We start from the raw sequence: 26,665 nt of genomic DNA, 5'->3' as shown, positions 1-26,665 counted from the left end.
AGCATGAACGGGGGAGGGGCAGAGAGAGAGGGAGACACAGAATCGGAAACAGGCTCCAGGCTCCGGGCCATCAGCCCAGAGCCTGACACGGGGCTCAAACTCACGGACCGCGAGATTGTGACCTGGCTGAAGTCGGACGCCTTAACCGACTGCGCCACCCAGGCGCCCCAAGGCCTGAGAAATTCTTAAAGGGGCTTCACATTATCATACTAATACCTTATTTTATGAACTCTGGAAGGGTGACGTTCTGAAGAAATTAGTTTATTTTGATGTTTTTTAAAAAGATTGTACGTTTTTTAAGTTTATTTATTTGTTTGGAGAGAGAGATTGAGTGCAAGTGGGGGAGAGGCAGAGAGAGGTGGGGAGAGAGAGCATCCTAAGCAGGCTGTATGCTCAGCATGGAGCCCAACACAGGGCTAGATCCCACAGACTATGAGATCATGACCTGAGCTGGTGATATACCTGGGTGGCTCAGTTGGTTAAGTGTCTGATTTCGGCTCAGGTCATGATCTCATGGTTCATGGGTTCCAGTCCCACATTGGGCTCTGTGCTGACAGCTCAGAGCCCGGAGCCTGCTTCAGAGTCTGTGTCTCCTTCTCTCTCTTGTTCTCTGTCTCTCTGTCTCTCTCTCTCAAAAATAAATTTAAAAAAATTAAAAAAAAAAAGATGATGAGCTGAAATCAAGAGTCAGACGCCCAACTGACTGAGCCACCCAGTCACCCTAAAGATTTTAATTTTTTTTAAAATTTTTTTTTCAATGTTTATTGATTTTTGGGACAGAGAGAGACAGAGCATGAACGGGGGAGGGGCAGAGAGAGAGGGAGACACAGAATCTGAAACAGGCTCCAGGCTCTGAGCCATCAGCCCAGAGCCCGACGCGGGGCTCGAACCCACGGACCGCGAGATCGTGACCTGGCTGAAGTCGGACGCTCAAATGACTGCGCCACCCAGGCGCCCCAAAGATTTTAATTTTTTAAGTTATCTTTACACCCAACATAGGGCTTGAACTTACAACCCTGAGATCAAGAGTCATATGCTCTACCAAATGAGCCAGCCGGGGGCCCCTGAAACAGTTTAATTACAAAGATGCATCAGAGCTTGACCAAATCTTTCAAATTAACATAATAATGTATTAGCAAAGACAAAGTACTTAGGTTTTTCATCCAAATCAATTATAAACTCAGGAAGAAAGTGGCTGACTTCATTTGGGGCTGGATATAGATGAGCAAAGAAGGAGCCTTGATGCTGTGTAGGAAGGAGAAGCATCTTTTAGCCAAACCATCCACTGGATAATGGAAAGGGATCCCTGCAATAATTTGCATTGGTGCAAAGAGGATCGGAAAGGCCTGTGTATCCAGGGGGGAAAGAATCATAAATATTAAATTTTTTTTAATGTTTATTATTTATTCTTGAGAGACAGAGAGAGACAGAGCATGAGAGGGGGGAGGGGCAGACACAGAATCTGAAGCAGACTCCAGGCTCTGAGCTGTCAGTGCAGGGCCCAATGCGGGGCTCGAACCCATGAACCGTGAGATCATGACCTGAGCTGAAGTCAGACACTCAACTGACTGAGCCACCCAGGCATCCAAAGACTCATACATGTGAAAATGGAAATAATCAGAGCTGGAGGGACACAGATGCTTTTCAAGAAGGTATTTCCCAAAGGATTTGGTACATAGGAATTTCTTTATAGCGGGCCTTCAAGAGACTGAGTTTTTAATGTGCTAAGAAGGGTCCTAATGGACGTTCCTATCCACATTCTGGATGGAGGAGACCCAGGAAGCATGCTTATTTCTTTGTTTCTCATTCAAAACTGGGAGAACAAAATTCAGAACCATCTTGACAGGTGTCTAAAAGATAACATTCAGGGGAAATAAACTGAAACCCCTACACTTAGATCCACCATCAGTTGCTCTAACAAAGGATGAATTCAGAGAAAACGATGTAGTTGATATGTGGCCGTGCATGGCTTTTGTTCATTTATTATACAAACACAGAGCCAGGAGTTGTGCTAGTGCTGGGGATATGTTCCCTAACCTTGTGGATGTTACAGTGTTGACAGGAATCACAAATAGGAGAAGACTACTAAAATAAACCTGGGATCTTAGACTGCACTCATTGAAAAATGGATTCAGATCATTTAACACATATTTATTTATTTTTATTAAAAAGATGTTTTTAACGTTTATTTATTATTGAGAGACAGAGCATGAGCAGAGGAGGGGCAGAGAGAGAGAGAGAGAGAGACGCAGAATCCCAAGCAGGCTCCAGGCTCTGAGCTGTCAGCACAGAGCCCGACACGGGGCTCGAACCCACAAACCTCAAGATCATGACCTGAGCTGAAGTCAGATGCTTAACTGAGCCACCCAGGTGCCCCAGCACACATTTATTAAGTACCTACTGCATGCTAGGCCATGTCTTAGAGAATGGGAGTGCAAAGCTGAATGGAAGTGGGGAAACATTTGAACTCTAATCTGATACATTTCAGTATGCTATGTTTAGTCAAGATTTCTCTCACTTTCCCACTGCCATAATGACAGAAGTAGCAAAAATACCTTTGAAATTTTTCCTCTTATTAAAAAAAAACAAAAACAAAAAAACACGATGTAGGGACCCTTGGGTGGCTCCGTCGATTAAGCGTCGGACTCTTGATTTCCACTGAGGTCATGATCTTGTGGTTTGTGAGATCAAGCTCTGCGTGGGGCTCTGCACAGGCATCATGGAGCCTGCTTGGGAATCTCTCTCTCTCTCCCTCTCTCTCTGCCCCTCCCCCACTTGTGTGCTCTCTCTCAAAACAAACAAACAAATAAAAATGTTAAAAACAATGTAAAAGTTGCGTGCCATATCACAACAAAACCGTATCTGTTTTTATATAGAAGTAATGTTTTTCTGGGTTGGGGGTGGGTGTGGGGGCAGCCTGGCGTCGAGGAATGGTGGGGAATGTGGCAGAGGGCTGTTGCATTGGTACTTTTTCTACTACTTGGTATTTTCAAATTATATACCTATCTCACTTTGATAAAGGCAGAATTTATTTAGAAACAAAAATAATAGTTTAAACTACTTCTAGACATGTTATGTTTCTGCACCGGAAGAACGAATACAAAAATGTGAATTTTTCTAAAACCAATACGTACCTTTCATGCAACTGTCATTACAATTACCATTTTTTCCCCAAACTGCACAAAATTAAAGTTCATACAGAAGACTTAACGTCCGAGAATAGCCAACAAAATTTGTAAAGGAACAGTGAGGGAGGTTATCTTTTCAATATCAATTATTGTTTTAAGACTATGTAATGAAAACAATATGTTATACATGAATAAAAAAATAAATCAGAGGAATAAACTGGAAAGTCCTAAGATAGATCCAAATTTATTTTGGGAAAGTTCACAGATGACAAATGGCATTTTGTACACAGATGGCATTTCAACTCAGCACAAATCGGGTGGTTTATTTGATAAATCATGTTGACGTAATTGGCCACACATCTGGAAGAAAATGAAGTTAGATCCTTGCCTCACCTCCCTCCTCCACACACACACACACACACACACACACCACACCACACCACAAGCACACATACACAACATACATAACACACACATACACACACACACACACACACACACACACACACCACACCACACACACCACAAACACCCATGTTCCATTTGGATGAAATATCTAAATACAAACATTGACACAACAGGAAACTAGAGAAAATTAAGAGAATAACTGTCTCTATTTTAGTGAGACATTCTTAAGACAGGAGACCTAGAAACTGTAAAGGGAAAAACCAAATTTCACCATATAAAAAATTTTAAAGCCTCCATAATCAAAGGGAAAAGACACAAAATAACTTGGTAAAGACTTTGCAACACACACATAAAATTTATTTATTTAAAGTGCTCCTATAAATTGATAAGAAAAAGGGATCAAAGTCCAATAAAATGAGCAAACAATGTGAATAGGCAAATCACAGAAGAAGAAACTTCCTTTAAAAATGATTAGTTGAGGGGCGCCTGGCTGGCTCAGGGTTGTGGGCTGGAGCCCCACATTGGGTATAGAGATTACTTAAAAATAATGTCTTTAAAAAAATGATCAGTCAGGGGCGCCTGGGTGGCTCAGTCAGTTAAGCCTCCGACTTCGGGTCAGGTCATGACCTCACAGTTTGTGAGTTCGAGGCCCAAGTAGGGCTCTGTGCTGACAGCTCAGAGCCTGGAGCCTGCTTCGGATTCTGTGTCTTCTCTCCCTGTCCCTCCCCGACTTGTGCTCTGTCTCTGTCTCTCAAAAATAAGTAAATGTAAAAAAAAAAAAAAAAAAAAAAAATTCTTTTTAAATAAATAAAATAAATAAATGATGAGTTGAAAATAATAATAGATGAAGGGATTAAGGTGTAAAGATGCCATTTTCACTCACCAGACGGGCAAAAATGCAAAAGACCAGCAGCATCCAGTCTGATGATCACCTAGGAAATGTACATTCTCAGAGAGAGTGGGAGTTACCACTACCTTTTGGGAAAACCATCAGGCAATATAGATTAACGTGAAGACTACAATTCTCTTTTATCCTACATGTTCCCTTTTATCCATCAATTCCACTTTGAGAATCTCCCTTATACCAGAAAAGGCACCAACATATTAGAATACATGTGAAAGGCCATTTAATGTGGCACCATTTATAGCAACAGAAAAAATGGGAATGACTGAATAAAATATGTAGCTACAGAAAAGCATGGTTTAAATCTATCTGTGTATTGACCTCGAGGTGATATCCGTAATGTTTTATTATGTGGAAAAAAACAAGCAATATGTATAATATGATTTTATATACTTATTTTTAAAAAGAAAAGAAACAGGCAAAATCCCTTATTTGTTTAGATACATAATATATGATGTATCTATATTACATTTCTAAATATACATTTATACATTCTAAAAATAAATTTATGGGGGCGCCTGGGTGGCTCAGTCGGTTAAGCGGCCGACTTCGGCCCAGGTCATGATCTCGCGGTCCGTGAGTTGGAGCCCCGCGTCGGGTTCTGTGCTGACAGCTCAGAGCCTGGAGCCTGTTTCAGATTCTGTGTCTCCCTCTCTCTGACCCTCCCCCGTTCATGCTTTGTTTCTCTCTGTCTCAAAAATAAATAAACGTTAAAAAAAATTTTTTTTAAAAATAAATTTATGTATAGATATCCATTACTTTCAAAGCATGAGATTTAAGGAAAAATGAATAAAGACAGAAAGAAAGGAAGAAAGGAAGGGAGAAAAGGAAGGAAGATTGATTACTCACTAAATATTAACTTTTTGCCCTAAATCCAAGTGAAAGTGTGGTCAGATGCTTCTGTGTCCTTGTGTACTTTCCTCACCCCACAGCCTGCCCCAGGGGACAGTGTAAACCAATTTGAGAAGCACAATGTGTTACGACATAATATAAAAGGAAGCAGAGGGTGGCTTGGGGCCACAGGGACCTCAGTATCAAATCATAGGTTGTAAGTGTCTGACTGCCCTCCTGCCTGGCCACCTGAAGCTGGGTCTTGTGTTTGCTCCTAAAGCCACACCAGAGGAACAGTGACAAAACGGAGCACCCTCAAGGCAGGAAGGAGCAGAGCGAGGTATCTGGGGACCTCACTCTATTAGAAGGGAGTGAAGGACCCGTATAAGGAAACACACCTAAGTTGAGATAGAACCATTGTTTTCCAATGTTTGAAGGGCTGTCTTGTAGAGGAGGGGGAATTTAACATATAGCACCTTAGAAATAAGATGGAGGACAGAGGGGTGCCTGGGTGGCTCACTTAGTTAAGTGTCCGACTTCAGCTCAGGTCATGATCTCATGGTTTGTGAGTTCAAGCCCCGCGTCGGGCTCTGTGCTGATAGCTTGGAGCCTGGAGCCTGCGTTAGGTTCTGTGTCTCCTTCTCTCTCTGCGCCTCCCCTGCTCACACACACACACACACACACACACACACACACTCTGTCTCTCTTTCAAAAATAAACATTAAAATAATAAATAAATAAACAAACAAACAGATAAATAAATAAATAGAATTGACCAACTCTGGAGTGAAATCTAGACGATATAGTCAGTCAATAACAAGTGTAACAGTGAAGATAGTATAAGTAATATTTGTCTACTCCTATGATAAGCAACTTGGGAAAGGCTAGTTTCATACCTTTTCCCAAAAAGATATTCCCTAGATGGGAAGATAAGGAAATGTAACCGATGGAGTGAAACTTACTGTACTTTAGGGAGACCCTGAAAAAGCACTCAGGATACTCTGCATCAGCTGTTGGCCGAGTTTACTGTATATAATTTTATTATGCATGATTTTTTTCATAGGTCTGTAATTAACTAGATATACTCATTTAATAATTCGAGCCTGGAGAGGAATTGTTAATAACAGGCCCCAGGGTACTTACCGTTCTTGTTCATTTCTCGCTTGTTCGAGTTATACTGGCGGTGGCCAAGCCGTCACTAGCTTGTGGCACTAGCTGGACAGTGCGGCAGTGATGTGGATGCATCACAAAGATATTGCAGAGCAGGGGAGAGATGATGGGGCAAAGCGTACAGGGACAAATCTATAAACGTAAAGCTCTTTACTGCCTCCCCTCCCCCGATAATCCCCTGCTCCAGGAAAAAAAAAAAAAAAAATCAAGCTACAAACCCCAAACCAACTGCACAAGTGCAAGATGGGAGCAAAATGATTAAATAGCAGCATCTGCCAAAGAGATGATGAATTCTATTATGAATCAGCCAAGTGACTCAGCAGCTGAATGAAAGCTTATCTAGAGCGTTGGGGCAACGGGAAACGTATTCAGCCCCCGCTGGTACTGGCAGGCCCACAGCTGGGCTCAGAGTGTCAAGCGAGAGGCAAGGTCCAGAAGGCCAAAGGGCTGGGGAGGAATCTGCAAACAAGGACGGGGCAGGCAGCCACAAGCCTGGAGATCACTGGGAGAAGGGACTAGCTGCCTTCAAATATCTGAAGGACTAGCAGCGGGGAGATGGACTGGGTTTTCCTACATGGTTCCAAAAGACAGCGCTGGGCTTGGTAGCCCTTGGAGGAGCCAGACTCTGACTCAACAGAAGAACCTAATGCTATCAACAGCTTTTCTAAACAACCGTTGACATACAGATAGTGAGCTCCCAGTTATGGGGGCATTCAAACAGAGGCAGGATAATCAGTTGGGGGGAACGTTGTAGTTGGTGGTGAGAATTAGCATTGGAGTATGGTGCGAGAGCTGAACCAGCTGACCTCTACGATCTACTCAGAATATTTAAACTCCAGTAATGCACTTACGGTGCTTTCAAAATGTGCACTTTTTCCCCTTAAAAATCATCCGAGCCTTGTTTGCTTAGTAGCTGGAGTAATCAAGTAATCGTTCCCAGGGGACCACAGTCCAGGCTGTGAATCGCGTTCTTTTCTTCCAAATCCTTTCCTCCTCTCCCTCCCTTGCCCTACTTCAGCTGACTAAGGCAGATCTCTTTGCCTGTCCTCCAAAGTCTGATTTTTACAAATATAATTATCACAGATTTATGCCTCCTGGGCCGGATGCTGGGGGGAGCCAGAGAACAGAAAAGTTACAAGGAGTGTGCTCAAAAACAGCTCCTGTGACCTCAGTCATTGATATGCTAAGGAGGAGGCTGTTTCCATAGAAAATGTAGCTGTTACTAATGATTAGACTTTTTTTTTTTTTTTTTTTTTAAGAAAAATAAAAGGAAGCCTCAGGAAAGAAATACTGTTCTACATTTTCACTGGATTTTTCTTTTTTTCTTCTCGGCTGATCTTCCCACACTTGGTATTGTCTCAGGTTAGGTTGAGTGGGACCTTAGAGATGACACATAGCAGATTCTTCATTGTCCTGTTGGGAGAAACTGAGGCCCAGAGGGCCAAGTGGTGGTCCAAGGTTACCCAGGACCTTTGGGCAGAGCTCAGACTATAGTCAGAAATCCATGCACCCAGCTCCAGTGTCTCCACTTTTTCACAGGCTTAGAAGCTTCATCCATGCTCCCTCCTGAAAAGGGGTTGGGTCCTAGCTAGTCGTCCCTGGACCTTGGGAAATCAGGAACTGAGCCTCAAGCTGTATCTCTGAAGTTGGGAGCAGAAAACCCAGCCCCCTTCCATACAGTTCTCCCCTAAACCCTTGCATCTCAGATGGTTTTCAAAGTCGGCCACCCAAAGCAGGCTGCTTAGTCCCTCTCTGCCTACCCTTCTTCCCCTGTCAGTGTGAGAACCACCTTCAGGCAGCTGGACTTTTCACCTGGTGTGCAAATGTCCTGGGGTTCCAGAGTGGGTGGCTCTGTTTCTTTCCCAAGAAGTACCTATATCTGAGGGGTGTCTGGGTTGGTGCCCTCCGTGGCAGGGGGTCGTGTGAAGGCTCCCATCTCTCTTTCACATCAAAGCCCCCTGCCAAAGGGAGTCTAGAAGTCAGCTCCTGTCTGCAGACGGAACTGAGACAGATGGAACTGAGTGAGCCCCCTTGCAAACAGGACCGCACGTCATTTGCAAGGCCAGATGCAAGACGAAAATTTGGGGCCCCTTAACATCAATGAGGAATTTCAAGACTGTAGCGATGGCCACCAAACCAAGCTTGGGGCTGCGGAGTCCCACCCCATGGAGCCCACCCTGCTTGTCGGGGGCCCCAAGTCGATGGGGACAATAATTTGCTTAAGGTTCAGGGGGCCTTTTGGTTCCCCAAATGAGCGCTCTGCTCATGGCTAAAAACACATTTCTTCTTCCTCCTGGCCGGCAGGTCTGCCAAAGGACCACCGGGGTCACTGTGGTGGAGTTGGGGGAGTTGGGTGGAGTTGGTCACTGTGGGGTTGGAGAAATAGTTTCTTTCCTCCTAGGTGCTCTTCTCTAGCACAACACCCTCCCCATCCCACCCGCATTATTTCTGATGCTTCTTCTACTTCAGTGGAACAAGAGGAATGGCTCACGTTCAATGTGAAAAGAGCCGTGAGATTTTGTTTTGGACTGGGAACCGCTCAGGAGCGCCGTGCACCCCTGGAACCCTGTGGAGGGTTCGCCCAGCGGCCTTGTGTTAACTCAAGCTCTCCCCTCCTGGGGGCACCGTCTTCCAACTCTGAGCCCCTCCCTCCGACCCCCTGGGGAGCGGTGCTCGGGGGCACGGAGCGTCGGTCTGGCCTTTCGCGGTGCAGATGCCCTGCCTCCCCTCCCCTCCACCCTACGCGCCCCCCGCCGGGTGCTGTACCGGAGCACTCCCCCACCCCCCACCTCCGCATCCCCTCTGGCGCCAGCTTCCAGAAAGCTCCCGGTGAATTCCACGGCGTTCTTTGGGCGTGAGTCATGCAGGTTTGCAGCCAGCCCCAAAGGGGGTGTATACGAGGCTGAGCGCTATAAATACGCGCGCCTCGCGGTGCTCAGCACGCGTCGCCAGGAGCAGCGCACCGTCGCCGGGCGCCGCTGACCGGTGAGATGTCCCCACCTCCTCGCCTACCCGGGGCAGAGCCCCATCGGGACCCACGGGAGGGCGGGGGTGGCACCCAGGCGAGGACGGGAAGATCGCTGGTACTCACAAGGCTGTCACAGCCGCGCTTTGGATGGAGTCGGGAAACCGGGGAAGGGAGGTGGTCCGAGCCTCATCACTAGGCCGCCGAGCCTGAGGCGGAATTTGCTGGGGGTGGCGCAAGGGCCGGGACTCCGGAGCTCCGGCGCTCGCCAGCTCCAGCCACAATTGGATGGGCTAAATAGGACAGGTGTAATGACCCTCCTGCAAAGATGGGGAGACAAAGACTTGGAGAACTAATGCCTAAAGCCGGTGGCCCAGACTATTGAGTGGCGGAGCCGGGTGCCCGCAAAGGGCCTGCCTGCAGCATCTTCCTTGTACAGGTACTGATCTCCAGTGATGATTGTCAGCTAGCCAGCTTGAGGCATCCTGTTTGCTCCCGAGAATTCTCTAGTTGTCTCCATAGTGTGTTTATGTTTTGATTTTAAGTACATGTTGCAACCACTTAAATCCCACTCTTTCTGCTTCCCAACGCACCAGGATGCATGAGAGAAAAGTCAGGCATACTCCATCAGACCTCAGACGTCTGATCCAACTGTCTCATTTTATAGATGATAATCTGAGGCCTGGAGAGGTTTAGGACCGTCTCCCAAGATAAACAGCAAGTAGGTGTCAGAATCGGGATTAGAACTGAAGCCTTGATCTTCCAGAATTTCTGGACCTAAAAAAAAAAAGGAAAAAAGAAAAAAAAAAGCTGCTGCTGAGGATGATGATGATGATGATGATTTTAAAAGAGAGAGGTTAAGAATTTAAGAATAAGTACAGATACAATGAAAGGATACTGGCAGGAGTGTTCATTATAATAACAGTGTGAAACTACATACAATTTAAATGCCCCACCGTGTGAAATAAGAGTACACCAGAAAATGGACTGTTACACAGCCACAAAAGGGTGCTTTTAAAGACTCTTTGGAGGTAGTGGGTATAAGGGATCTAATTGTATACAAATCCATAGAAAATAAAAGGAAATATACCACAGTGCTAGTATTTGCCTCTGGATGGTGTAAATTTCAGGTGTATTATTTTTCTTTCTCCTTTAGTTTCTACATTTGGGGAGGAGGTTCGATAGGAGCTTGGGCCTCGGGCTTTAAAAACCGTGCAGCTCACTAGCTGCGTGACCACTTTGCTTAGGTGCCTGTGTCCTTCCCGTGGCTCCCTCTCCTAGGGTTAAAACTCCTTGGGGGAAAGAGCCTGCCTGGGGGCTGTGGGGAAAAGGAGGGCCTTGGCTGGGCTTGTCCAATCAGAGCAACCGGCAGCCAGGCCCCCAGGACAGTTGCAGGCAGTCTGAGGGCAAGCAGTTCCCAGTCCAGCCCCCCCGTTCCAGTGCCATCCTTGAACTAGTGGTATCAATCTCACATTCGGAATCAGCGTCAGCATGATAATGAGACCCCCTTCCCCCCCCCTCCCCCGCCGCCGCCACCCAGCACCCCCATCCCACCTCAGGCTGATTCGTAGGTACTGTAAAGGAGCTGATCGTTGCATTAATAGCAAAGCCACACAAGGAGGGACCACGGGTGCGCGTTTCAGTCCCTCTGACCCTCTCCAAACATGCCACCTCCCCCCACTTCCCCAATAGATATTGCTAAAGCCCACAATTGGTCCTGGGTCAGATTTCGACATCGTCAGAATTTACTATGATTATATAAGACCCCAGTATTTATATTATATAAGGACCTCCCATCTCTGAGGTCCTTGTTGGGGACGTTTTACAGATGAGGACACTTAAGGCTCAGATTTAATTGACTTAGTGTCAAGGAAAGAACACTGGGCTGGAGGCTGGGAGGACTTGGGTTCTCATCCTGGGGTGGCCAGCCTGCTGCCGACCTTGGGGAGCCCCTATCTCGTCTCAGGGTCCTGCTCCCCCCCCCACCCCGTTGAGATGGAGCGATGGGGCAGGAGACTGATCTTTTCCTCAGCTCAGGGCTTGCTGGCCCCCCAGTGGACCCCAGGCTCCTGATGGGAGTCTCTGCACTGGCCGCTGGGTTTCTGGACTCCTCATTCAGTGCTCTTCTGGTCCAAACCTATTCTTGAGGCTCTTGTATGAATTTCTGAGAAGTGTCCAGGGGCCTCTTCCCAAGACGTGTTCTTGCTGGCTTTCTCTCTCTGGCCTCACAAGAGCTCTGTTTCTCTCTGACGTGTTTCAGGCCTCAGTGAGCAGCTAGGGCAGAGCCCAGGAGCCCTGCCTTCTGGCAGGCCTGAAATAGCGCCCCGACTCAGCCACCCACCCTGTCTTTGGGGAAGGCAATGACCCACTCTCTTCTCCCACGCTGCTCCTTTGCTCTGTGTGGCCAGTGGAGGAACCACGGCTTGGCTGTTTTACTAATTACTTTCTGGGAGAGGCTTCCTTTATTAATGTGCTACCAAGTGTCCATACGGGCCTGCTGAGCTGAAGGCAGTTTGTAGATGTTCACGATTTCAGGAAGGGGGGCAACCCCACCTCCCTGCTCTGTTATGGGAAATGAGTGAGTTCAGATAAGCAGTGGGAGGGGGAGGCCAGAAGACGGGCTGCTGGGGAGGGGGGTTCTGTTTTAGGCAACAACTTCAGCTTCTGGGAAAGGGTCCATTGTGTAAGACTGGGCTGTCCTGGGCTCCGAGCAGTCAGCTGAGTGGTGGCAGGGGCACCTTGGCAGGGCACCCTACTGTGAAAGAGACCTGTGAAAGAGACCTGGCAGGGCCGAGGCACATGTCCATCCAGAGGGGACTTCTCCTGGGGAGGCAGGGGGCCCACCTTTAACCCCTTGACTTTGCCTCTCTCTCTCTCTCTCTCTCTCTCTCTCTCTCTCTCTCCCCTCTCTGAGCACAATTGCCCCACCCTCTGCTCTCCTGTATTTATACCCCAAATCTATGCTGCCTGGCTCACGTCTCATGCCAGGGATGGCAAATGGGATTTATTGTCCTTTGCCGACCCAAAGGGTTGGCTGTCACTGCCTCTGAGTCTTAAAAAGCAGTTTTAGGTGGTGTTAAGGCTCAGTGGAGAAAAAGGTGTGGTTGACTGGTGATGCCTGTGGGCAGGATTAGTGGTGCACACAGCAGGGGGGCTGCTGAGCTCTGGGAGGCCATCCCCATGTTAGGGAGTTAGGGGTGGGGATGGAAAGGGCCGGGTGAGTCATCCCAGAGAGGTGTTTTGAGGGTGTATTTGATATGAGCAGGTATCATCAGATAGACGTCCTTTCTGGATGCAGAAAGCAGTGTCCAGTCTTAGTCAGCAATTCAGGGGGAGGAGGAGGAGGAGGATGGGGAGGAGGGGAAGGGCTGGACCTGAGCCCAGGGCTCTGACTCCAGAGTTCTCCTTTCTTCTGCCTTAGGCTGCTTCTCCTATGGCTCCTCCGTGTACCCACCGCCTCTGCTTTCTTTTGAAGGTGTCCAGGGGCAAGACTGATCGTTTCTCCCAATTTCCCCCGGGGATAAAAACACAGCATTGCCAGCTCAGGGGCTGGCTGAGGGCAGGGCTCCAGGGAAGCTGCTGTAGGCTGCAGGCTGGGCCGGAAACCAGCAGGCTGTCTAGCTGTTACCATGACAGTCTCCTGTTCTCTACAAACAGAGGCCTGTTGGGATTCCAGAATTGGAGAGCCGGGCGCAATGAAGACTCTCCTACTGTTGGTGGGGCTGCTGCTGACCTGTGAGAATGGACGGGTTCTGGGAGACAAGGCGGTCTCAGACGCAGAGCTCCAGGGTAAGTGGAGCAGGGGTTCCCCTCGGCCACACTTCCTCACTGTCAGGGCCCCAAGTGGTAAAGACCGTTTTCTCCTGTGCATCAGGTCTGCTTGGCGCGGGCCGGCCTCTCCCGGAGCCTCGTCTCTCCAAGCTGCCTGGCCTAGGTTCTTTGTGGTCAGGTGACTCCTAGACGTTTTTCAGGTGTATCTTAAGTGCTCAGAAAGCACTGGATGCTGCTGTATTCCTTTTGGGCTGTTCCCTCACCAGTCCGCTTGTCTTGTGCTCCCACCTTGTCCACAAAGGTCTATGAAGCCTGGATCATTTGCGCATTGTGAGTTTCCATTTCTGAGTGTCCATGGCGCCTGATACCAGTCCACCTAGAAACTCAATGCTCCATATCCAGGAAGGGAGAAATGTCCTCCTTCAGAGCCCAGCCGGGGGTCCCCTCCTCCGCCAGGCCTTTCCTGAAACCTGTCCTCCCTCCTCCCCACCCTCGTCCTGCAAGCTGACTGCTTCTCTGCAGGCAAGTAGTTGAAAACTCAGACTTTGAGATCCGACTTGGGTATGCGTCTGATACCTCTGTGACTCCCTAGCTGTATAACCTGGGGTAGGTATCTGACCTCACTGTGCTTCCTTTTCCTCATGTATGCAGTGGGCACGACACCAGCACAGAGAGTATTAAATAAAACGCACGTGAAGTGGCCGAACTCAGTGTCTGGCCCAGGATAACCGCCAGAAAAGCCTTAGCTGTTACTCCTTCCGCTCTTCGGGACACTGTCTCATTGCCTTTGTCACGCGGTGTTGTGTCTTGATCGCAGTCTCCTCGCAGAACGGTGCCGTTCGTTCATCTTTGTGTCCCCCATCACCTGGAACCGTGGAATAAAGAAGTTCAGACGTGCGGCTAAGCCGAATTCCAGAAACACTTGTATCCAAGATAATATTTTACCTTTTGGTGCTTAAACAGTCACACTTCCGGGATTTTTTGTTTTCCTTGAAAGTTTTCTTCTGCAGCTGGGCAGGCTGGTTCTCTAGAGCCGCAGGGGCGTCGTGGCGTGGTGCTGCTTGCTGTCCCTCCTCTGGGGTGTGCCCGCTCCAGCGGGCTGTGTTCCTGAGCCGCTGGTGTAGTCGCTACGTGGGCCCTGGGTCCACAGTAAGCCCTGGGATGGGAACCCGTGTCAGGGCAAAGCTGGGGCCTGAAGCCTGCCTGCCAGGGTGGGCACTGCCAGCCCCGGCAGCTCCTACACCCAGCTGGCCTTCCCGACCCTTCCAGATGGTTCTAGGGTTACATGCCCCATCGCAGTCTCGTCTTCTCTCGTCCCTCTACCTCCCGACCCTTCTCTTGCAGAAATGTCCACCGAGGGGAGTAAGTACATTAACAAGGAAATTAAAAACGCCCTCAAGGGCGTGAAACAGATAAAGACTCTGATAGAACAGACAAACGAAGAACGCAAATCCCTGCTCAGCAACTTAGAAGAAGCCAAGAAGAAGAAAGAGGTGAGGACAGCCAGGTGACCGCACCCTCCCCCTTGGCTCGCCTCTGCTAGAGAGGAGGGGTGGCCGGGGCTCCTGTGGGGCCCTGCTGGGTTGCCAGGGTGACCCTCAGCCCTTCCAGGCTGGTGTCAGCTGATGCTGGGGCTGCAGTTAATAAATAGGGAGAGTTTCTTTGCTTTTGAAAGCTTCAAGGGGTGAGATCTTGGATCTGGGTTTTTTTTTGTTTTTTTGTTTTTTTGTTTTTTTGTTTTTTTTTTTTTTTTTTTTTTACCAGCCTGGCGCAGGGCCTGATGATGCCAGGATTCACTTCAATAGATTTTTCTAAACCCTGACTATGCAAGCTCCAAGGTAGGCTTTGGATAAGGTCTGTCCCAGGTCAGGAGGGGGATGGGGCCCTGCCGGCAGGAAGCTTACCTAGTAGCGACAATACCTGTGGGGTTAAGGCAGGCACACACCCGTATTGCCCCCCGGCTTTCTAGAGTTCTGAGTATTTCATGAAGAGACACCTAAGTCCAATAGTGAAAATAGCGGGTCTAGACTGTGCTTAATGACTCAACAAAACTAAAACACCACAATGCAATAAACAACTTATTTTAAAAATCAATAGTCTCCTTAAGTGTACCCTAAAAACCTACTCCCATTGCCTCCTTCCCCCTAATGAACGAAATGCTAAGACGGGGTCACCTGCTACCTTCATGACCCATAATGCATAGTAAAGCATTTAAAAAATTTTTTTTTTAATGTTTATTTATTTTTGAGAGAGAGACAGAGCATGAGTGGGGGAGGAGCAGAGAGAGAGGGAGACACAGAATCCAAAGCAGGCTCCAGGCTCTGAGCTGTCAGCACAGAGCCCGACGCAGGGCTCAAACCCACGAACTGTGAGATCATGACCTGAGTTGAAATCTGATGCTTAAGCGACTGAGCCACCCAGAGCCCCCATAGTAAAGCATTTTAAAGGCTCTGAGGGGTCACCTGGGTGGCACAGTCTGTTAAGCATCTGACTCGATTTTGGCTCAGGTCATGATCTCACAGTTGTGAGCCCACATCAGGCTTAAGAGTCTCTCTCTCTCTCCCTCTGCCCCTCTCCCCTGCTCATGTGCTCTCTCCCTAGAAAATTTTTTTTAAACTTTTAAAAGCTACAAAAAAAAAAAAGATACTAAAGAATAACTAAATACATAAAATAAAGGCTCTGAGAAGTTCTGCAGCGAAGAAGTTTGTGTAATTTCACTTAACCCTTTGTTTTCCAAATGGAATTGATCAGAGCATCCTTTTTTCTCCCCCTGATAGCTTTTAGCACAATTCCGTGGAAGCTGCTTCAGGAAATGCTGGCCTGGAGGCAGCTCTTTCTTTTGACACTTCGTGCCCTTCCTTGGCCTTAGTGGTTTTTTTCTCACCATTTTATGAGAATCTTCAGGTAGCTCATGTAGAGGTGGCAGGCAAGTCTTGTTCTGGAGTTTTTGTGGTCATGATCACAGTTGGATATTCTACCATCCAGATTCTGTGATAAAAGCACATCAAGTTCCAGAAAAGACTACATTACTTATTTTTATTTTTTATTTTATTTTTTTACATTTATCTGTTTTTGAGAGACAGAGACAGAGCGTGAGCAGGGGAGGGGTAGAGAGAGAGACACGCACACACAGAATCTGAAGCAGGCTCCAGGCTCTGAGGCGTCAGCACAGAGCCCGACGAGGGGCTCAAACCCACAAACTGTGAGATCATGACCTGAGCCGAAGTTGGACGCTCAACCGACTGAGCCACCCAGGCGCCCCAAGACTACATTGCTTCTTAGTTCTTCAGTATGTGAATGGGAAAGAGAGGAAGTGGGCAGGGCAGTTGATGGTTGTGAATTGGCTTGGTAAGAGGTATGGTGGCCTTTCCAGCAGCAGCAGGGTACCAGGGGTGCAGGGGACCTGGAACAGAGGAGGGATCTCTTGGAAGTCCGTGTCTTCCTGGTCAGCTCTTCACAGTGTAGATTTGCTTTGCGGTGTGGATGGTCTACTTCATTCTTCTTGGAAGTGTTAATACATTCATTTGTTGAGACTTTAATATAGAAAAGTGGAAGAGGAAAAGTTTTCCATAACCCTCTTACCTGAGGACTGTTAACATGTGATTCGTTTTTTACTACATTTTCCCCTTTATATTCTTTTGACAGCCGCTATACTCAAAATCACGGTTTGTTAACATGGAAAAGTGCTTGTTACGCTATTTAAAACTTAACTACGAACACCCCTGCCAAACTACTTGTCCAGCCTCTGGGTGGACCACAATTTGCTTCACTGGCCTTCTAGTTTTAAGCATCCGGATTTATTCCAGTATTTTTTTTTTTCTGCCATAAATGAATACTGTAACAAATATCTTCATGCATAGGGATTTTCCCTTTATGGCAGGAATTCTTTGGGATGGATTCTTATAGAATTATTGGACCAAGTGACATGGATGTACGAGAGAGTTTTGGTAGTTGTTGTGACTTTAACTTTTAATTAAGAAAAAAATTTTTAAGGCTATTTATTTACTTTGAGGAAGAGAGAGAGAGAGAGAGAGAGCAATCAGGGGAGGGGCAGGGAGAGAGAATCCCAAGTAGCACAGAGCCCAATGCAGGGCTTGAACTCACCATTTGTGAGATCATGACCTGACCTGAAACCAAGAGTCTGATGCTTAACTGATTGAGCCACCTTAATTTTTTTTCTTAATGTTTATTTATATTTGAAAGAGAAAGAGAGAGCAGGGGAGGAGCAGAGACAAACAGAGATAGAATCTGAAACAGGCTTCAGGCTCTGAGCTGTCAGCACAGAGCCCAAGGCAGGGCTCGTACTCACAAGCTGTGAGATCATGACCTGAGTGGAAGTCGGACGCTTAACTGACTGAGCCACCCAGACGCCCAGTGACTTTGATCAAGAAAGCTTGCTTATTCTCATTGCATGCCAGGGACTGTGGCTGCAATAGACAAATAAGATTCAGGACATCGGTGGAAGCTTTGGAAGACAACATTTAAACCCCAAAAGTGGAGAAGAGAAAATTAGGTATAAGGGAGCGGTAAATCCTGGGGTTGAGACTAAGTGCAGCATCAGAGGAAGGGGATATCCACATGGGTTCTAGTGGCTGGACAAAACTGTAAGGAAGAGCGGGGTCTTGAAGTTGGGAAGGTATTTAGAGCTGGGTGGGGAGGGAAATCCAGGCGAGTGAGGGATATAGGAGCCAGAGGAGGAAATAAGCACGCTGTGTGGCCAGCCCTGGAAAGACCCGCCTGAGCGGTGGAGGGCCAGGCATCGCCGTGCACCCTTGGAAAGCGTGAAGCCTGTGGTTTCTGTGTGGCTAACCTGGCCTCGTGTCCCCCTGTAGGATGCCCTAAGTGATACCAAGGACTCTGAAATGAAGCTGAAGGCGTCCCAGGGGGTGTGCAATGACACCATGATGGCCCTCTGGGAGGAGTGTAAGCCGTGCCTGAAACAGACCTGCATGAAGTTCTACGCTCGCGTCTGCAGAAGCGGCTCGGGCCTGGTTGGCCAACAGGTGAAAGGGGACGCGCCGCTGAGGACAGCTAGGCTCTGAGTGGGGGGTGCGGAGAGCTGAGTGAAATATGCTTCTGTGGTCCTGCACCCAGTTCCGACGCGCGGGGGGTGTTCCTCACGCCAAGCAATTCCCCCACAGCAGCCCACGATTCAGCTCCATTCTGACACTGTCCACCCGGGAGGCAGCATTAGATCTCACAGGGTAAGGGCTCAGGCCCACAGGACCGTCCTCCCCACCCCTAGCTTCAGCGGCCCATCCCAAGCCTGGCTTGTCACCTGTGCTTCTGTCCGACTGGCTACAGAGTGGAGGTTCCCACAATCCCCCCCTTGGATTCAATTAATTTGCCAGAGCAGCTCACAGCTCAGAGACACAGTTGGCTTACTAGGTTATTGGTTTCTGATAAAAGGCTATAACTCAGAAAAAACAGAAGAGATGCATAGGGCAAGGTGTGGGGAAAGGGTGGGGAGCTAACACGCCCTCTGAGAGGGCACCCCTCTCCAGTGTTTTCACATGTACACCGACCCAGAGGCTCCTCAAGCCCATCCTTTTGGGATTTTTATGGAATCTTCCTTCCGTGGTCATGATTGATAAAATCATTGGCCATTGCGGATGGATTCAACCTCCAGACCCTCCCGGCGCCGGGCCCCCCCCCCCCCCCCGACATCAGGAGGTGGGATTAAAACTTCCACCTTCTAATTGTTCTCACCCGGTTCGTTCCTCTGGCCACCAGCCCCCATCCTTAGGTGCTTTCCAAAAGCCGCCTCATTAACATAACAAAAGACCTTTATTGCTCTCCTGGAAGGAAATTCTAAGGGCTTTAGGAACCCCAAGAAGACCAAATATACATTTCTTACTATAAATCACAACATCACAGCTTCCTTTCACAAGCCCTGATGCAACTAATCAGTCCGGGCTGCGGCGGCACTGGGGCCCCCGGAGCGCCCATCATCAGTTGCTATGAGTGCACAAATGTGAAGTCATGGACCGCACATGTGCCAGGTATTGGCCATCTGTTAGAAGGTTCTTCTCTAGAAATTATTAGCTGGGTAATGTAACAGCTTCGTGGTACAGCAGATCCTTGTGCCCGCTTAGGCAGAAGGAGTTAAGAACTTTGGCACATGAATATTGATCTCATCCTCCCCTGAGGGCCTCACCTGGTTGGAGCTCATGAACTGAAGGCTGTCAGTTGGCCCTTGGCTGAGCAGGGGTGTGGGATCCTTCGTGGTCAAAGAAGAGACTAGTCTCAGGTGACGGGGGTCTGTGCATCTCGTGGCCTCAGAGGCCTTCCTAAATTCTTCCCCATTGGGCAGGTAGAATGGAAGGGCATTGGCTCCCCAGTTGGGGGGCCAGGGAGCCAGTCCCAGCAGGATCTTTGGTCACGTGCTATGATTGAGGAGACCCAAGGGCAGTGAGGGGTCAGGATCGGCTCTTCTCAACACGCAGGAGGCCAGGAGGAGGCTGGGACCTTAGCAGCCTTCTCCTAACTTGCCCATTTTGCCTGTTACAGCTTGAGGAGTTCCTGAACCAGAGTTCTCCCTTCTACTTCTGGATCAATGGCGACCGCATCGACTCCCTGCTGGAGAACGACCGGCAGCAGACCCACGCCCTGGACGTCATGCAGGACAGCTTCAACCGGGCATCCAGAATTATGGACGAGCTTTTCCAGGACAGATTCTTCACCCGTGAGCCCCAGGATACTTACCACTACTCACCCTTCAGCTCATTACAGAGGAGGCCTTTCTTCTTCAATCCCAAGTCCCGCTTCGCCCGGAACGTAATGCCTTTCCCTGCATTCCAACCCTTGAACTTCCACGACATGTTTCAACCCTTCTTCGACATGATACACCAGGCTCAACAGGCCATGGACATCAACCTCCAGAGAATTCCCTACCACTTTCCGATGGAATTCACAGAAGGTGAAAAAAATGTCTCATTCTTCCTAAGGGATGGGAACTAGCAGGTTATTGAGAAGCTCAGTAGAGTCTAAGAACATTGCTGGCCGCCTGGCGTGTGTCGTCTCTATTTCCCCCAGCAACTCCATGAATGGTATTATCCCCAGTTAAGGAGGAGAAAATTATGACAGTAAAGGAGTGTGTCCAAGTATTCACAGCCGGAAAAGTATGACCTGGTCAAACTTAGCCCTGCCAGACTTGGAACCTTGTTTTTTCCAAGTTTACCATGCCCCTCCCAGCAACTGGTGGTCATGACATTGATTAGTCCATTCGAGAGAACCAGACAGCCTTTCTCTCGGGAACGCAGGTGGCTTTATGTGGATGCCATGCATATATTGGTGACCAATTATATAATGAGCCCATATTACAGTTTAGAAAACCGTTCATGGCTATAACCTTGGGGCCTTGGTGGAGAATGAGCATGCAGTGAATATTTTTTCAGGGAATGAAGTCTAATATGGACATGAAAAGTCAATATATTTAGAACTGATTTCCTTCGTTGAACTAATAGACGTAGTTGGCCAACACCATCTCCTAAATGCTGCAGTGTGTTGGCTTGAAATGGTCTGGAAATACAGAAGGACCTTGAATTGAACAGCATCTACTGCATATCCGCAATGGGGAGAGCCCTGTGTTATAAGGCGGCTCAAAGGAGGATCCCATTCCTGCCTTCAAGGGGCTTGCTGACTGGCTAGGGGGAGAGAAACGAGCCAGATGAAATGCAAAGCAAAAATGGGTTCTGATGCCAAAGAGAGGCCCGTGGAGCTAACGGCAGTGTGGCGGCGGGAGGATCTCATCCCCCAGAGACGGTGGGAGGCGAGGCCCTGGGAGCCAGCTCCTGGTCCTTCTGTGGGGAGCCCCGATCAGTCTGCAGGCAGATGACTACTTTCCAACCTGCATCTCAGGGGGGCACACGGGAGCGTGGAAGGATCAGTGAGGTCTGGGTGGCCCATCACTATATTGCTCTGTGTGGGCCATCAGCATGACTCCCCCTTCCCTCCTGTGTCTCCAGAAGACAACCAAGACCGTATGGTGTGCAAGGAGATCCGTCACAACTCCACGGGGTGCCTGAGGATGAAGGACCAGTGTGACAAGTGCCAGGAGATCTTGTCAGTGGGTGAGTCGGGGAGCCCTGGGTCCCTGGTCCCTCACTGGGGCTCCCTTTATGGGGTCAGACACATGGGACTTGAAATTCCACTCTGCTGCCTTCTGGCTGTGGCACTGGGGACGGTCCTTGGCCCTGCTCCACCTGGGCCCCTCATCTGTAGACACGGGTTAAGATGGAGGGCTGTCCCTGAAATTGGGAGACAGCATTCTTTGATTTCCCCAGTTATCTTCTTCCCCAGGGCCCAGCCTGGTAGACCTCCTCATTTTCCCCTGCAGATGATGGAACTTTAGAGAATATGTATTCTGGTTAGCAAACACTTACCGTATGTTCTGCTGGCACCACTATAAACACTTGGCAAACATTTACTCACTTCCTCAAAATGATCCTGAGTTAGGTACAGTTATTGTCCCTGTCTTAACAGAGGTGAAAGCTCGTAGTCACAGGATGGTTGAGTAACTTCTTAAGATTATAGGACACCCTTATGTTGGAGAGCTAGGCGTTTGGGACGTGTTTTTAACCAGTGTTTGGTGTTCTGTCCCCAGAACACATGGGTCACCGGTAGTGGTTGGTCCCGAAGCAAAGGAAATATAATTGACCCTTGAACAACGAGGGGGTAAAAGGAGGCGATAACGTAAGGTGTCTATTAACACGTAGTTCATTTTCAACGTGTCTTATGTACTGTATTCTTCAAGTAAGCTAGAAAAAAAGAGATTAAGAAAATCATAAAGAAGAGGGGGTGTCCGGTGGCCATGATCTCACAGTCATAAGATCGAGCCCTGCCTCAGGCTCTGTCTGAGAGAGGAGCCCACTTCGGATTCTCTGTCTTCCTCCGTCTCTGCCCCTCCCCCACTCCCTCCCGCACTCTTGCTTTCTCTCTTACGAAAGAAAGAAAGAAAGAAGAAAGGAAGAAAGAAGGAAAGAAAGAAAGAAAGAAAAGAAAAGAAAAGAAAAGAAAAGAAAGAAAATCATAAAAAAGAGAAAAACGACATCACAGTACTGCCTGGTATAGAATCCACACTGTGGACACATTTGAGGGTCGACTGTACTTCCCTTCAGCTGTTGCCCTCAGTTTTGTTAGATCTGCTCATTGACTAGTTTCTTGTTACTTTGAGTAACAGCTGTCAAAGCATCTAGAGTGGTTCCTGGCACACAATAGTCTGTGCTCAGAAAGAGTTAATTGTTCCCCTTGTACATTGCAGATCAATCTTGTGGCTGTGTTCTTAATACGTTTGGGTTTGCCAGGGCAAGCCTTCAGAGTCTAGAGTCTAGTTAAATATTCCTAGCCTCACTCCTATAATTTTAGAAGCCACTGCAAAATAAATACAAGTGCTGTGAGAGGCTGATGTATGAAGTGTAGATGAGCACTCAACCAAGCCTCCCGGGCTTTTCCCATAAAATATTGTAGTTAGAGTTGCAGAAATTACATAGTACTTTGCCACAAGAAAGTCCTGTTTAGGGCCAGAAGAAGAGACCCACAGATGCCAGGGCTCAAATTGGCACCCCTACCACTGATATTGGTTTTTTTTTTTCAAGTTGATTTATTTATTTTGAAAGAGATAGAGAGAGAGAGAGAGAGAGTGAGCATGAGGGTGGGGCGAGGGGCAGAGAGAATCCCAAGCAGGCTGCATGATGTCAGCGCACAGCCCGACTCGGAGCTCGAACCCACGACCGTGAAATCATGTCCTGAGCCAAAATCAGGAGTTGGACGCTCAACCGTCTGAGCCACCCAGACGCCCCCCGACCCAGCACTGAGGTTAATGGTCACTGGTCGCAGCTTACCTAAACTGCCTTCTCTTCTGCATTGAGAAAGAGTCACCACCTCTTACTGAAGGTGCTTGAACCAAATGAGCACGCACTGCCCGAACACTCTAGACCAGGGTGTCTCAACTTTGGCACTCCTGACAATCCACACCAAATGATTTTTTGTCGTGTGGCACTGTCCTGTGCCCTGTGGGCTGTTTAGCAGCACCCCTGGCCTCTCCCCAGTGGGCACCAGTTGCCTCCCTTCCCCACCAGTCCTGACAACCAAAACCATTTTTAGACCTTGCCAAATATCCTCTGGGGGTTAGCAGAGCCCCCAGTTGAGATCCACTGCTCCAGACAGTCTGGGTTCTCAATGGCTTTCCTTATGTTTTAATTCTTCTCTGGTGAAAGAGTTAAGATTATTCATTGTATTGTCTTTTCAACCTGGCTTTTATTTCTGGCCCCACCTAACATTTTTGAAGTTGCAATACCTATGGTAATCACTTATATTAAATGCAGTGTGCAAAGATCTGTCTTCCCCAAGTCAGGGGATGCACCCTCCTTAGGAGAGTTTTGAAAAAATTAGGGAAAGAAAATCAGTAGTTTGTAAAGAGACAGTGGGTAGTTGCCAGCTCTTCTCAATCTGAAACCTGCAGTGAGTATTCAAGGACCAAGATGGGCAAGCCGGGACCCCCAGCCACCAGGCTGCTGGGCTTTGTGCCCCGAGGGCCCTGGCCAGCTCTTTTGCCTCTTTCGACTGTTGGCACCGGATTTCCAGCTCTGCAGATATGCTCCAAAGATAGGCTTGGAGAATTTTCCCGAACCATAGACTCAGAGTAGGAAGGGCCTACTCTGAGTAGCCCATGAATCATTCATTCTATGACTTTTAGGCAATTGATTTACTTCTGCGGGCCTCAGTTTCATCACTGGTAATACTTACAGGCAGAATAGATGTGATTATCGGAGACAGGGGCTATCTAAAGCACTTATGTCGTGTCTGGTACCGAGTAGGTCCCCACAAAGGGTAGCCGTAAGTAACCCCTCCCTCGCTCCGGAAATGATCCATCCGGGACGAGGGCAAGCAAGAGCAGGCCCGGGTCTGAGCACAGAGACTGAGATCAGTGCTTCTCAAAGTGAGGTCCACACTGCTTGTCACCAGTCTTCCAAGGAGATAAGGGGCTTGCACCCAAAGGTAAATCAATGATGTCTCTAAGGACACTGTTTAGTTCAGGTGACGTTGTTTTCCAGAGCAAGACTTCGTCGATGAAGGAAGCTGCGTGCTGGTTTACATTCCGGGGTGAGCCCTGTTAACGTTGCAGACTGACAACACGTGGTTTGTGGCTCGGGACTTAACAGTAGCCCTGCTTTCGGTCCTGGCTCCGAAGACGGATTTCCATTCATGTTTTTATCCTTTTTTAGCTTTCCCTTTACATTTCTGCCTTTTTTCCCCCCCCCATCTCTGGGCAGACTGTTCTGCCAGCAACCCCTCTCAGGTGCTGCTGCGGCAGGAACTTAACAACTCCCTGCAGATGGCAGAGAAGTTCACCAAGCTGTACGACGAGCTGCTTCGGTCCTACCAGGAGAAGATGTTCAACACGTCCTCTCTGCTGAAGCAGCTGAATGAGCAGTTTAGCTGGGTGTCCCAGCTGGCTAATCTCACTCAGAGTGAAGACCCATTCTATCTCCAGGTCACTACGGTGAGTCATGTCCTGGCCGCGCACCGAAGCTCGGGGGCCCGGGACACGGTCCGGAGGCGATGGGAACCTTCCCTGGGAGTAAATGGGATGAAGATATTAAAGGCAGCCCTTATGCTTTGGATCGAGCATTTGTCACATGGCAGGAAACATAAGAGCTTTTATGCACATGGTTGCACGGAAGCCTCATGACCCCATGAGGTGTAGACCGTCATGACCCCATTTTACGGTTGAGGAAAGTGAGAGAGACTCAACAGCGCGCCCAAGTTTTAATAACCGGTAGGTGACTCGCCTGGGCGTTTGAACTCGTGTGCTTGGCCAGAAAGCCTGTGCTCTTTCCACGAAGCTGCCTTGCTATGTTCGATGCCTCATGAACTGGGGCCTTATTCTCTACCAGGGATAGAAAGCTTCTCTCTAGTGCTGGGAACCTTTTTTGTTTTGTTTTTCTTTCCCCGATTCCTTTTCTGCCACTGGCCCAGCCAGTGGCTGCCCAAAGGAAACATGGTGGCTTAAGACCCATTTGTCTCTGTGGGGCTCCCCACAGGCTGGTCATTTGCAGACAATGTTTGTACCTACAGACAAGTGTCTCTGAACTCGGGCATTTCTGTTCACGGAGTTGTCCAGATGTCAAAATCAGTCAAAAGCAAAAGGGGTCCACTGTCCAGATTTCTGCCTGGCTTTTGTTGCAGAATGAGTCCATCTGGACCAGTTTTTCAGTCCTTCTCTTACCTTTCTTCCTTCTAGGTGAGCTCCCAGACTTCTGACTCCAACGTTCCCTCTGGCTTCACTAAGGTGGTTGTGAAGCTCTTTGATTCCGACCCCATCTCTGTGATGGTCCCAGAGGAAGTCTCCAGGAACAATCCTAAATTTATGGAGACTGTGGCAGAGAAGGCCCTTCAGGAATACCGTCAAAAGAACGGGTGAGTATGCAGGCCTTACCTGTCATCCTTCCGGGCCCAGCAGGTCCGCAGGAGCCAGACACGGGGCAGCATAGCCAGCCTGGGAATGATGGCACCCGTAGCCAGAGCCCAGGGACGAAGGCAGAAAAATCATGGACATTTTAGTTTTCCTTTGAAGGATGTTCTTTCTTTGTTGATGAGAAGTTGAGTATTGGTTGCTGCCTGTCAGTGAATATCGAGCCCTCACCTTCCATTTTCCTTCATTTTATTTTCAGGGAGAAATGAGATGTGAACATTGCCTCTCCAACCATGGGGGCGTCTGAGTTCAGTTGCCCCCAAGATGAGCGATAGGCCCCTAGAGAGAGCCCTGCACGTCACCAAGTGACCAGGCCTTGCCCTCCTGTCCCTTCACCCAGCCTTTCTTCCCTCTGGACTCCGCGCTGTAATGCCTGCGTTCGCTGATCATGGGAAGAAGTCCCACGCGCCACTAACTCAATAAAACCGCCAGTAATCAGAATGCTCTGGGGTGTCCTCCTTTTATGCTGTTTTTTTCTCTCTCCCACACGCCTGCGTTTTGGTATTGAAGAAAAAGAAGTAGAGAAGAAAAAGCAGTAGCAAAGATGGTATAAGGAATACCATATAATTGAGAATAAGTGGAGCGTGACAAAGTTAAACCGAAGGATTCTTGCTTTTAGGAGGAGAGAAATGTGTTCGAACAGCCAAGTGAAATAAATTTCTGAAAAGTGAATCTTGGCCATTCCATTATAAAACCGTTGATATATTCTGATTCGGGGGGAGGGGGGCGAGATCTGAAGGAATAGCTTGAAAATCAGAGTGAAGAGAGGGTACTAATAAGGCATACTGGGTATTTTAATATACAATTGCTATTTTCCTAATGGAAACTGTAGTCCCCAAAAGACAAAACGGGGTGATTTCCTTTTCACTTGGAATTCCTGTGGCACGGCCTTCACCGTGACATTGTTGGTATGCTGTCAATCCATACAACCCTTACTTACATCTGTCCCCTCCACCATGATTTCTCTTCCACTTGGGTTTTTCCCGATGGCGAGGTCTGACTTCTTAGTCTGC

At 48.3% G+C, this 26,665-nt stretch overlaps 1 protein-coding gene across 1 annotated transcript; it reads left to right on the top strand.

Annotated features, from left to right (window-relative positions):
• Positions 1–9,296: 9,296 nt before the first annotated feature.
• Positions 9,297–26,096, top strand: CLU (clusterin). Its single transcript, XM_040463989.1, has 9 exons — positions 9,297–9,426; positions 13,064–13,195; positions 14,522–14,670; positions 18,010–18,180; positions 19,688–20,096; positions 21,145–21,249; positions 24,451–24,680; positions 25,422–25,597; positions 25,852–26,096. The coding sequence occupies exons 2-9, from the start codon at positions 13,102–13,104 to the stop codon at positions 25,859–25,861; spliced, it is 1,344 nt and encodes a 447-aa protein (XP_040319923.1). The 5' UTR covers positions 9,297–9,426; positions 13,064–13,101; the 3' UTR covers positions 25,862–26,096.
• Positions 26,097–26,665: the final 569 nt, after the last annotated feature.

The sequence above is a fragment of the Herpailurus yagouaroundi genome, unplaced genomic scaffold, assembly GCF_014898765.1.
Source record: "Herpailurus yagouaroundi ecotype Mexico unplaced genomic scaffold, PumYag 28, whole genome shotgun sequence".
Classification (NCBI taxonomy): domain Eukaryota; kingdom Metazoa; phylum Chordata; class Mammalia; order Carnivora; family Felidae; genus Herpailurus; species Herpailurus yagouaroundi.
The sequence above is the reverse complement of the archived record's forward strand: the minus strand, read 5'-3'. Positions and strand labels throughout refer to the sequence as shown.